Genomic DNA, 13,530 nt, shown 5'->3' with positions numbered 1-13,530 from the left:
CCAAGAGGCCCGCTACTTCAAGATAGACAAAGTTGAATTATTAAATGTACAGTGGGGCAAAAAAGTATTTAGTCCGACACAAGTTGTGCAAGTTCTCCCATTTAAAAAGATGAGATATACCTGTAATTTTCATCAAGTTATATCTCAACTATGAGAGACAAAATAAAAAAAATAAAAAAAAAATCCAGAAAATCACATTATGTGATTCTTAAAGAATGATTGAGGGAGATTATCAGTGTCTTGTATGTCTTCCATTTTCTAATAATTGCTCCCACAGTTGATTTCTTCACACCAAGCTCCTTACCTATTGCAGATTCAGTCTTCCCAGCTGGTGCAGGTCTACAATTTAGTTTCTCTGTCCTTTGACAGCTCTTTGGTCTTGGCCATAGTAGAGTTAGGAGTGTTTGAGGTTGTGGACAGGTGTCTTTGATACTGATAACGAGTTAAAACAGGTGCCATTAATACAGGTAACGAGTGGAGGACAGAGGAGCCTCTTATAGAAGAAGTTACAGGTGAAAGCCAGAAATCTTGCTTGTTTGTAGGTGACCAAACACTTATTTTAAAGAGGAATTTACTGATTAACTCAGTAAAAATCCTACAATGTGATTTCCTGGATTCTTTCCCCCCATTCCGTCTCTCTTGAAGTGTACCTATGATGAAAATTACAGGCCTATCTCATCTTTTTAAGTGGGAGAACTTGCACAATTGGCCAAACACTTATTTTCCACTATAATTTGCAAATACATTTTTTTAAAATCAGACAGTGATTTTCTGGATTTTTTTCTAAATTTTGTCTCTCATAGTTGAGAGTACCTGTGATGAAAATTACCGGTATATCTCATCTTTTTAAGTGGGAGAACTTGCACAATTGGTGTCTGACTAAATACTTTTTTTGCCCCACTGTATGTATGGATAGATGTATGGACCAGAGAACCTCACCTGTGGAACAGCCTACTACCAGAGGCTGACATATATATGGCCATATTTTGTATTTTTACAAATGGAATAATGGTTTCACAAATCACAAACACACGTTTTAGAGGTGTAAGCACAATATTTTGTCACTGTTTGAGCAGATATCTCAAATACCCATTGGCGAAATCCAAATAATTACAGGACTGTCTCAGAAAATTAGAATATTGTGATAAAGTTCTTTATTTTCTGTAATGCAATTACAAAAACAAAAATTTCATACATTCTGGATTCAATACAAATCAACTGAAATATTGCAAGCCTTTTATTATTTTAATATTGCTGATTATGGCTTACAGCTTAAGATTCCCAGAATATTCAAATTTTTTGAGATAGGATATTTGAGTTTTCTTAAGGCAGGGGTGTCCAAAGTCGGTCCTCGAGGGCCGGTGTCCTGCATGTTTTAGATTTGTCCCTTTTTTTAATCAAACCGTGATACAAGGAGCTTGGTCATCAACAGAACTATCCAGACTTTGATGACAAGGTGGTGACGACTGTTAATTAGAATCAGGTGTGTTGATGCAGGGAAACAACTAAAACATGCAGGACACCGGCCCTCGAGGACCGACTTTGGACACCCCTGTCTTAAGGTGTAAGCCATGATCAGCAATATTAGAAGAATAAAAGGCTTGCAATATTCCAGTTGATTTGTAATTAATCCAGAATGTATGACATTTTTGTTTTTGTAATTGCATTAGAAAAAAAAAAAAAAAATCACAATATTCTAATTTTCTGAGACAGTCCTGTATAATATCAGGAAGATTACTGCTCGAGAATTAACTGAAAAACCTGGAACAAGACTAAACATGGCTCAAGGTTTTCAGGGGTCACAACCAACCACACCATGCACACCTGTCACACTAACAACGGAATAAGTCCTTTCAGAGCTATTGATTACATATATGTTCACTAGGAACTTTTTGTTTTACGTTGCCGGAGAGTTGCTACACGGACACTTTAGAGTGATGCACCCCACATGAACATGTTGGGCTGTAATGTTATTGAAAAACTATAACCCACTTGGGCTGAAATAAGACATTCTGTAGTCATTGAGTAATGAAAGAGGCAGAATTTAACAGTTTCTGTTAAAATACCTCATTACACTGTCTAAAGAAGATCAAAACCATGACTTAACCAGTGTGATCTTAAATGTGGTGTTTTGACCTCTTTTACACTGATGTCTAGTAACAGCAGCCTGATATTATTATCTTACAGTCCTGTAAAAGAGAGGTCTCTTACCAGCAGCGTTAAACTTCATCAGCCAGCAACTGTGTGGAACAGGAAGAAATGAAAGCGACTTCACTCACAGAAACATTTACGCGTCTCATTACCGACTGTCCTTGAGTATTTTATCTTCTTTCACTCCGTGAACGACAACACAGCGGCCGGCGAGTTGACCTCTGACCCCGGCAGGATGCGTCTCGGAGGCAGCGCCCCCCGGCGGTGGAGGACTGAATTTTTATTTTTTATTGACAGATATACAGGACTGTCTCAGTATTAAAATAATAAAAGGCTTGAAATATTTCAGTTGATTTGTAATGAATCCAGAATGTATGACATTTTTGTTTTTGTAATTGCATTACAGAAAATAAATAACTTTATCACAATATTCTAATTTTCTGAGACAGTCCTGTATACAAAAGGTACAAAACCTCAGGATAAAATGCAGTTAAAAATTAAGGACAGTCAATTATATATCAAAATAAAATAGAAGGCTTGAGGTTTAAGGAGGAAAAATAAATAAAAAAAAAAAGATCAGGAAATATATTTTTCACACTTATACACTTATATTAATATAGCTTTGAGAACAATTATATTTGGACGTTGGCTAGCAAATTTAGTACAGTGAATATGACATTTAGCAATAATTAAGAGAAAGTTGATTAAATATACTTTGTCTGGGCTTGTTATATCATTTTTTGATACACCAAATAGTACATGGTGAATGCTTAACTTAAAGGAAGAATCAACTTTAGCATTTATAAAATTATTAAGGTCAGTCCAGAGAATATGAGTATATGTGCAATTCCAGAATAAGTGAGATATTGTTTCATCCACATTACCACAAAAAGAACAGTGTGTCACTGTTTATCTTATATTTTAATAAAATTGGTCTTGACTAGATAGCATATATGAAGTATTTTAAAAGTAACCTCTCTTACTTTGTTTGTAATAATACATTTTCATGACAAAACCCATGTGTTTTTCCAATCTATCTCATTATATAAGTTATTCCAATAGAAAACTGCTGCAGGTTTAGAAACAATATCTCTCTGTATGATATATCTAATGAAATGATTCGTAGCTTTATCACTTATTATCACAAATATTACCGACATATATGTCATCAGGATTCAACCTTGGAATATTACAATTTCTACCTTTAGGAGAGAAATTTGGTATTTTAACCAAAGCATGATCTAAATAAATAAAAAAAAAACATATCAATTTTCTTACAGAAGTTAATGCATTCATTCCAGAAAATTCAGAGAGACTGAGTAGAGTGGTTTATGTTTTTAAAAACATGTTTATTGAAATGTTATAAAAGAAAGGTGGACCACAGTGTGATGGTGATTGTAATGCGAGACTGGCAAGACACTCGATTAGGGATTCTTTGGTCTAATAAGCACAGTAATTCACACATTTTAACAGGAAAAGGGTGGAAAAACAACAATTTTCATGGCATAGAACAGTATATTGTGAATACTACAACATATTCAACATAATCCTACATCAGTGACATCAACACTGGTTCTTTAAAATGCCAAACAAATTAGATCAAACTGAAAAATTATTGCTTGTTGTTGGCACTTTGTGTGAAAGGAAATATCCATTAGATATTTAAGTCACAAATCTCCAGCGGAGCTTTAAAGAGGTGACAGTAGAGGGCGGTGTAACGAAACTTGTGTTCACTGGTCTGAACCAGAAGCCTAAACGATGAAGTGATAGTCGAATACAACCAGTTGTACGACATATCTGCCGATATAAAGCAACAATACTTTCCACCTTAAACAACACAGATACCTAGCACTTAATAACCAACACACACGGACGTTAACAATGATACATCAAAGCTGCTCCTAATACTCTTAAAAAAGCTGGTGTTCAAGTGTTTTTCCAAAGACAGTTTCAGATGCTTCACTGCTAGAGATTTCCACTAGATTTGTACGGATGGTCAGTTCGAAACAAGAAAACAAAAAGTTTCTTTTCAAATCAACTGCTTCACTAATAGCCATCAGGACATTATGATTTTTCTCGAGCAAAGAACATAACTTTTTTTCTATCAGCCTTCTTAGGCCATTACGGACAACCAAACAGATGTTAAAATACAAAAAAAGAAGGAAAAAAAAAGCCAAAATAATCTGATTTAAAACTCTTTTAAAAGTCTAGCTGAAATTATTACTAAATTAATTATTACTACTATTTAAAAGAACGGCAGCTAATGTTCACTAAATCAAAGTCGCTATCTTAGGTCAGTGAAACTACACATTAACTTGCAATGTCTGTCAAACAGGCACATTACTAATTACTACCCATTAACAGAAATAAATATTTCAAAAACACGGAAGATGTTTTTTCAATATGAAGATCCGCCCTCTAGTGGCCACCTGTTGAAATGACACATTAAAAACAACTATCTCCAGATGTTTTCTCAGCTCAACTGTCACAGCTGCCAGTGTGCTCCACATTACACTTCAAATCTGGAAATAAAACTCATGTGAAAAGCACCTGGATAAAGTTTTAGACTTCAGTTAAATAAAAGCGTCTTCTTACAGGATTGTACGGAAGAGTATTAGGGGCCATGCAGGAGAAAAAATATTTGAGGGGAAGATTTTTTTTGTTATTGTGCACTTTGAAAAAAAAGTCGAAATGTCGAGAAAAAAGTCGAAATGTCAAGATTAATGTTGAAATACAATTTCAAGAATAAAGTCAAAATTTCACTTTTTTTCTCAACATTTCAACTTTATTCTGGACATTTCGACTTTTTTCTCGTCATTTCGACTTTTTTTCTCAAAATTGTATTTCAACATTAACCTTGACATTTCTTCTTTTTTCTCGACATTTCGACTTTTTTTCGACATTTCGACTTTTTTCTCAAAATTTCGACTTTTTCCTCAACATTTTAACTTTATTCTGGACATTTCGACTTTTTTCTCATCATTTCGACTTTTTTCTTGAAATTGTATTTCAACATTAATCTTGACATTTCGACTTTTTTCTCGACATTGCGACTTTTTTCTCAACATTTCGACTTTTTTATCGACATTTAAACTTTTTTCTCGACATTTCGACTTTTTTCAGAGTGCATAATGAAAAAAAAATCTTCCTCCTCTAAAATATGATTTCATTTTTCCCCTGCCTGGCCCTAATACTCTTCCGTAGGATTGCGTGCCGTGGCTGAGGAATTACATTCAACGCTGCCATGGTCCTGGCGAGCCGCTGCTTCACAGCTCCGTTCTGCTGGGTTTGTGGACGACCTGTTTGTAGCTGCTGCTCCTGCTGGGCTTGTAGGTGAGGAGCTGGCTGAAGGCCGTCAGGAGTCTCTCCCAGTAGCAGGAGACGTCCTGCATCTGCAGGTGCTGGAAGATGAACTCCTGACCTCTGCGGGGAGATGGACAGGTCACGGCTCGGAGGAGGACAACGGAGCAAGTTTCTACCAAATTCAGACGTAAAATAACATCCAGTACCTCGTGGCAATCTCCTTTGCGACTGCATCATTGTCTTTGACGAACTGTAAAAGCTCCCTGAGGACACAGAAAAGTACGGAAGAGTATTAGGGCCAGGCAAGACAAAAATAAAAATAATATTTTAGAGGAGGAAGATTTTTTTTTCATTATGCACTTCGAAAAAAAAGTTGAAATGTCGAGAAAAAAGTCGAAATGTCGAGAATAAAGTCGAATTGGCTTCATATTGATTTGAAACACATATCACACATATGCAGTTGCATAACTTCAGAAACGTCCCCCTAACGTTCCACTCCAAGGATGTAAGTTAGTTAGTTAGTTACAGCTGCTGCTGCATAGCTGTCAGTCGCTCTGCTAACTGGATTTGATGGGCCAGAGGAGACATTTCCACTTTATTCATCAAATTGTTTTTCAACTTTATTCTCGAAATTTCCACTTTATTTACAAAATTGTATTTCAATATTAATCTCGACATTTCGACTTTTTTCTCGAAGTGCACAATAAAAAAGAAATCTTCCCCTCTCAAATATCTTTTCTCCTGCATGGCCCTAATACTCTTCCGTAGAAAAGGGCCTTCACACGAGGAAAAATCAAATCCCGAGGCTGTAAAACTCAGCCATGAGAGGTGGTTTACCTGACGTCTGACAGATCCTGCTGAACTGGGATGTAGTGGACCCAGGGCTTGAGCTGAGGGTAAAAAAACTCCTGCCACTCATCCCCGACGTGGAAGACCAGGGAGCCGCAGAGGAAGAGGTGTTTGAGCCGGAAGCTGGCGGCCACACCCCGGAAATTGAACAAGTACCTGCGAGGCGGTGAAGAGGAAACATCATGAGGAAATGCAAAGGAGTCATTGATGTGTATGAGGCCATGTCAACTGGTGCTTTTCCACTAGCACCTACTCAGCCCGACTCGCCTCGCCTCGGTTCTTTCCCACTAGGGGTCTAACGTGCCGAGTAGATACTTTTTCTGTAACTAGCTGACTGAGCCAAGTTGAGTCGAGCCGAGCTGAGATGAGTAGAGCTGAGTAGGTACTAGTGGAAAAGTGCCAAAAGTGTACAATGTCCTGTCTTAATCCTGGTATCAAAGGTGCAGCGTACTTGTAGTTGCAGTGATCAACCAGGGGGATCTCTTTGGCTGGAGGTCTCCCGAGTGTATCCTAACAAAGAGGGACATGGTTTTCATCCCGGGTACGAGTCTGGGTCAGTTTATTCACAAACACCACGAGTGTACGTGACCCTGGAGCGCTGCGGCATCGGTGCCACTGACCTTGTCCGACTTCCAGGCCTGGTTCTTGGTGTACTCTGCATCCACCAGCTCTGGAGCTTCTCTGGACAGGAGGATGAGGGGGTCGCGCTCTGGGCTGGTTCTGCCGCACAAACACAGCACGAGGGTGTGGAGAGGGTTTAGTAGGAGGGGATGTGGGGTAGGAATGGGCGATATTTTACCGTTCACGATATACCGTCCAAAAAATTCCCTACGGTAAGAATTTGTCATCCCGCGGTAAAAACGATAAATTCCAGTTGATGACGTTTTTGTGTTAAGCTGATTTATGGTTCTGTGTTAAATCAACGCACAACGTACATGAAGGAAGGAAGGAAGGAAGGATATGAGCAAGGAAGGAAGGAAGGAAGGAAGGAAGGAAGGAAGGATATGAGCAAGAAAGAAAGAAAGAAATGAGCAAGAAAGAAAGAAAGAGATGAGACAGAAAGAAAGAAAGAAAGAAAGAGAGAGAAATGAGCCAGAAAGAAAGAAAGAGAAATGAGAAAGAAAGAAAGAAAGAAAGAAAAAGAAATGAGAAAGAAAGAAAGAAAGAGAAATGAGAAAGAAAGAAAGAAAGAAAGAAAGAAAGAAAGAAAAATGAGAAAGAAAAATGAGAAAGAAAGAAAGAAAGAAAGAAAGAAAGAAAGAAAGAAAGAAAGAAAGAAAGAAAGAAAGAAAGAAAGAAAGAAAGAAAGAAAGATTCCCGTTTCTTTTTTTAATCGTAATTTTTATCATTATCGGGATAAATTCCAGATTTTTTAGTCCATACCGCCCATCCCTAATGTGGGGCAGCATTTCCCCTCCCGGGTGACAAATCTCATGTCTCGTTGATATAAAGTTGCCAGTTTAATCTTAAAAAAGGAGCTGATTGTACTCCGAACTGTAATTGAATCCTGATTGATCACATGACCGACCTGGAGCCTCTGAAGAATCCTTTGGACTTTTTGTGTTCCCACGGCCACCGTGATGCCGACCTGTCAGGGATGAGCAGGGATTCATTTGGTTAAGATTAAAAAACACCCGTTTGCAATCGCGCCCAAGCAATACAGTTAAAAATTACAGAACTGTCTCAGAAAATTCAAATATTGTGATAAAGTCCTTTATTTTCTGTAATGCAAAAATGTCATACATTCTGGATTCATTACAAATCAACTGAAATATTGCAAGCCTTTTATTATTTTAATATTGCTGATTATGGTTTACAGTTTAAGATTAAGATTCCCAGAATATTCTAATTTTTTGAGATAAGATATTTGAGTTTTCTTAAACTGTAAGCCATGATCAGCAATATTAAAATAATAAAAGGCTTGCAATATTTCAATTGATTTGTAATGAATCTAGAATGTATGACATTTTTGTTTTTGTAATTGTATTACAGAAAATCACAATATTCTAATTTTGTGAGACAGTCCTGTATGTATTTCAAATAAGTTTCTGACATTTCGGAGGATAGTTTGTCCCGTCCAACTGTTTAGTAGTTATAAATTTGTCATTTCCTCTCCTTATATCTTCAGAATCAGAATGTTTATTTGGCCAAGTCAGGTCAAACAAGACAGGGAATTTGACTCGGTTATTTTCGCTCACTGTACAGTAAATACTTTTTACTTACTTTTTAAGGTCGTTCCTCATCAGGTCCCATCTCCCCAGTCCAGTGGGGTATATGGGCCACACAGCGGGCCCGCCCTCCCAGAACGTCCAGGCCGGGTACATGATGTCCTGGTAGTCCGAGGTCTGCTCGGGTCAAACGTTCACACGTGGGCTCTTAAACAAAGACCTTCATGTGTTGATAATATGACTGTAAATATTCTGACCTTACTGAAAGAGAAGACGGGCAGAGGCGGCTGCACCCAGCTTGGGACTTGTGGGTAATCCCTCACGTTCACCACCATCTCCACGTCTGGCAGCCTGTCAATCACCTCCAGGATGAAGTGTTCCACCCCGCTGCACCTGGAAAACGGGATTCAGGAATAGAGGGTCGGCTTTGACGTCACTTCCCCACTGGACCAGCCCCCTTACTCGCACTGAGGGGCAAAACATCAGCAAAAATGGCTGCAACTAGTGGAGAAGACGGGATAACAGCCGATTATGGGCTTAAATTAAAGGCAGTTGGACTTGACAGTGACCCGTACAGTTACCCCAAGAACCAGTGGTCCATGGACATTAATATTTGGCCACGAATCCAGTTTCCTGATATTTATATGAACTTAATTTCTACACCGGGGAAATACACAAAGCAAAGCTTGAAGACATACAAAAGTCTTGACGCTTGGTCCTACTTCAAGGCAGGATTTGTTGGCGAAATTAAAGTGATGAGGACACCGAACTTTATGATTTGACCGTTTAACGTTAGCTACCCAAAAATCCAACATTACCTGATACAAAAAGGGAACCGCAAATCCACGTTTGGTGCCTTGAATCCAGTTGTTTCTGCAAATTGCAGCGATCCATTTTTCTCTCTTAAGCTTATTTTACGGCAGTCTGTAAAACGATAACTCTGATTTCTTGCTAAATCTATGAGTACAGTCGATCGCACAACAGCTCTTTCCTGTTTTAGATGTTTTCCAGTTGCTCAAACTGAAAGTTTACGTTGCCACTCAGTCTTTCTGCCACTCAGTGGGCGTAACCTGCTGTGAAGTCACATCTGTGACGTCATGCGATTTCCCTCTATTACAAACTAGATGCATGCATTTGATATGTGCATGAAACATTACAAATCCCACCCCCCCCCTTACCGAGCAGGGAACATGCAGTTGTGCTCTCTGTACAGTTTGTGTCCAATGATCTGGTAGTGGGTGCCCACTCCTCTCTGAACCGTAGCAGCCATAACATCCTCAGGGATTCCGCTTTGAAAGGGCTGCAGGTCGTGCTGGAGGACGCTGAGAGCCAAATAAAGAGAAACGTCATCAATGTAGTTTTCTCAGTCTTATTATTTAAGTTTGTTCTTGTAAATCGGTACATCTCTCACCTTAGATGGCAGCTGCAGTTGACCGAGTTGCACGGCGTGTCCTCTTCAACAGATTTTGAAATCTTTTCTCTGATTTTCTTCCACCGTTCGTCTGCGTCAAAACACATTGAGGCCAGTTAAGCCCAAAATGTACATCAATACTGTTTTGTTTTGACTGACGTTTCTTCTGGATGGGCATGAGATAATCAGTGACATCAATGAGACGCTATTTTATATCTTTATGCACTAAAATGCTGACTCAAATAGGGTTGCTATGTTTCTGCAAAATTAAAAAGTCTTTATTTGAAGTTACAGCATTCAGAATTAATGGGAAACACGTATGCTACTGAATCATGATGTGGTCCTGCTGAATCTGAGTCTGGGTTTATACAAGCTGATCCTAGATCCTAGGATTTGCAAAACAGCTCATGTGGACAATGAAGAAGTCTTCCGGTCATCGACCCAAAGCAGAGGTGGTAGTAACGAGTTACATTTACTACGTTACATTTACTTGAGTAAGTTTTGGGAAATTTTGTACTTTTAGGAGTAGTTTTGAATCACTATACTTTTTACTTTTACTTGAGTAGATTTGTGAACTGAAAAAACTGTTACTCTTACTCCGCTACATTAGGCTACGTTGAGCTGTTACTTTTCTTTTATCCGCGTCAATCTCATGACATCACTGGGTGATTCTTTGGGAAAAATGTTTGTTTTTGCATGTTTTGTCACATTTACACAGACTCAAACACACACAGAGTTTATATGAGTTCATGGGCTTGTTCTAGTTCTAGGTAAAAAAGAGAAGTACAAAGGCTTGAAATTGTGTGCTACTTGTGCTTAATTTATTTTTTTATTCTGTTATTATTTTATTTATTTTATTATTTATTAAAAGTACTTGAATTTACTTTAAGATTATTTTAATTTAAGCTATTTTTATTAATATTAATTTATTTTATTATTTTATTGATTTAATTTGCCTGAAGATGATTATTTTGTGCTTTTGTCTGTTTGAATGGTTGTGTTAAAAAAATAAATCAGACGTTACTCAACAGTTACTCAGTACTTGAGTAGTTTTTTCACCAAGTACTTTTTTACTTTTACGCAAGTAATTATTTGGATGACTACTTTTTACTTGTACTTGAGTCATATTATTCTGAAGTAACGGTACTTTTACTTGAATACAATTGTTGGCTCCTCTACCAGCTCTGGTCCTGGCCCACATCACACTCCAGTATTAAAGGTCACCACTACAGCATCGCTCTATATCTGTTTCTGGTGGTTAAAGTCATTAAACCTCCTTCAGCTTGTATTAATAAACCCACTCCTGGCCCAGATCCCGACTCCAGAACCAGTTCTGGCCCAGCTCCCCTCCAGAACCTGGTATTTTATAGGTTAATGTCTCAGAACCAGAGACTTGACTGTAACAGTGAGTGTTTGGGGAACAGTAGCCTCCCTGCAGAGTTAGCTGCAGTAGCTCAGGAAATACAGCCACAAAAGTTTCTGCAGAACCAAATGAGGTAAAGTCTCAGGAATACATTTAAATAATAATAATAAAAACATAGTTGATAAAACATGTTTTACCTGATGCAGCGACAGAACTTAAATCGTACATTTGCAGAAGTATTAACAAGCTCCACAGGCGCCTCATCCTCTCTCGATCGTCTAGCGATGTCTGTCCGGAACAAAGCGGAGCGAGGATCGAGGAGTGAGGATCTGCGATCTGCTGCTCTGGCCTGACTACCGCCATTACGGTTATGGACGCAGCAGCATTTACTACCTTAATACTTGGAAAACAAAAACTGCCATTAAAGGGACAGACAGACCGAGGTGTCTTCAGTATTCACCTTCATTACTCAGGTAGAAGTATAGATACTACAGTTTAAAATACTCCTGTAGAAGTTGAGGTATCAACTCAAGGTTTTTACTCAAGTAAAAGTATAAAAGTACTGGTTTCAAAACTACTTAAAGTATAAAAGTAAAAGTAATGTAAGGGGGAAAAAAGCCATTAAGGACAAAAGCCATTGAAAATGAATGTATCTTAGTATAATGCAAATATATTAAAGAACCATATGTGTACTATTGAGCATTAACATGTGTTTCAGACAGCAGCAGATATGATGACTAGTTGCCTATAAGTATTGTAATGGTGCAAAAAGTCAAACTTCAGAGGCATGTTATCATTTATCCTAACCTTTATTGGAATGTACATCCAAGTTTAGTTGCAGGAATCTGAGGGAACGGATGTAAGAACAAAACTGGACAAGAACATCTGAAACAACCACAACCAAATTCACTCTATCCGGATGGAGCAATTTAACTGGATAGTTTTTTTTTAAAGGCCGAAATGAAATAGAGTAACGGGGCTGTTTTTAAAATGTAAGGAGTAAAAAGTACTGATAATTGCGTGAAAATGTAAGGAGTAAAAGTAAAAAGTCGTCTGAAAAATAATTACTCCAGTGAAGTATAGATAACCAAAATTTCTACTTAAGTAAGGTAACAAAGTATTTGTTCCTTTTTACTAGACACCTCTGCAAACAGACACATCAGAATCAGAATCAGCTTTATTGGCCAAGTTTGAACATTGCCCAACAAGGAATTTGACTCTGATTATTTCGCTCAATGTGCCCAGATTTAAAAGTAGCAACAGTAAATAACAAATGTACAGCAAAAAAACAATGTGGCACTTATTAACATATATACAATACAATTAAAAAAGTGAAAGGTGGAGCAGTATTGAGGTAGACATGGTAAAGACAGCTCTTAATAACAAATATACAGTTTTTAAAAAGTGAGAGTTGCAGCAGAATGAGGTAGATATGATTAGATTATTGTGAGGCGCGTTGTTACAGCATATTGCACAGTGGTTGATTACTTTGAGACTCTATGAGTGATGAGAGTTCATCAGAGCAACAGCTTGGGGGAAGACTACAAGACATTGACTACACTGTTAATTCATTCTTTTTTTTTTCCAAATCATGTTTATTGATTTTCTCTCAAATAACCAACATACAAAATATTCATAACAACAAGCCCAATCCCCAAATATATGACATAAAATATGTGAATACATTAAATAAATAGGAATAATAATCAAAAGTAAAGAATAAAAGAAAATAAAGAAAATAAAAGAACTTAACTCAAGGGGGAAAAAAAGATGTATACATACAATGCAATACATTTTTCAATTGCAATTACAATTAGCCCATTTCCTGTATAAGAACAGCAAAGTCACAAAAAAAGGGGCATTGAAAATAAACAGCAATTAACTGTCATCTAATCTTTGTTCATGAGAATCATTGGGCAGATTGTCCATAAAATGTAAAAAGGGTGACCACATGTCATTAAATTCTTCAACTTTACCTCTTAGAATGTATGTTAGTTTTTCTAATACCAGGTGTGAAGACATCTCTTTTAACCGCTGAGTGGAATTAGGACTCTGACTCTTCTTTTCTTTCCATTTGCACCAAAGTCTTCAGGGTATAATGTAATAGACATAATCTAGGTTGTGAATTCATTCTTGATTAAAACCATAGCACAATCTTTTTTACGGCTAAGCAATAATATGTTGTATCAAATACCGAAAGACTGCCACAATTCCTAAAGCTTTTCTTCAGAATCAGAATCAGAAGGAAGTTTATTGCCAAGTAGTTTAACACACACAAGGATTTT

General features: G+C 37.5%; 1 protein-coding gene across 1 annotated transcript; it reads right to left on the bottom strand.

Moving 5' to 3' along the window:
* Positions 1–5,232: 5,232 nt before the first annotated feature.
* Positions 5,233–11,526, bottom strand: poglut1 (protein O-glucosyltransferase 1). The gene is made up of 11 exons (XM_061715672.1): positions 11,443–11,526; positions 9,883–9,973; positions 9,650–9,793; positions 8,729–8,864; positions 8,527–8,648; positions 7,832–7,891; positions 6,924–7,023; positions 6,755–6,813; positions 6,292–6,459; positions 5,661–5,717; positions 5,233–5,574 (listed from the first exon to the last, which is right to left on the bottom strand). Exons 1-11 carry the CDS (start codon positions 11,507–11,509, stop codon positions 5,418–5,420), a joined length of 1,161 nt encoding a protein of 386 aa, XP_061571656.1. The 5' UTR covers positions 11,510–11,526; the 3' UTR covers positions 5,233–5,417.
* Positions 11,527–13,530: the final 2,004 nt, after the last annotated feature.

This window comes from Cololabis saira, chromosome 24 (genome assembly GCF_033807715.1).
Source record: "Cololabis saira isolate AMF1-May2022 chromosome 24, fColSai1.1, whole genome shotgun sequence".
Lineage (NCBI taxonomy): Eukaryota > Metazoa > Chordata > Actinopteri > Beloniformes > Belonidae > Cololabis > Cololabis saira.
The sequence above is the reverse complement of the archived record's forward strand: the minus strand, read 5'-3'. Positions and strand labels throughout refer to the sequence as shown.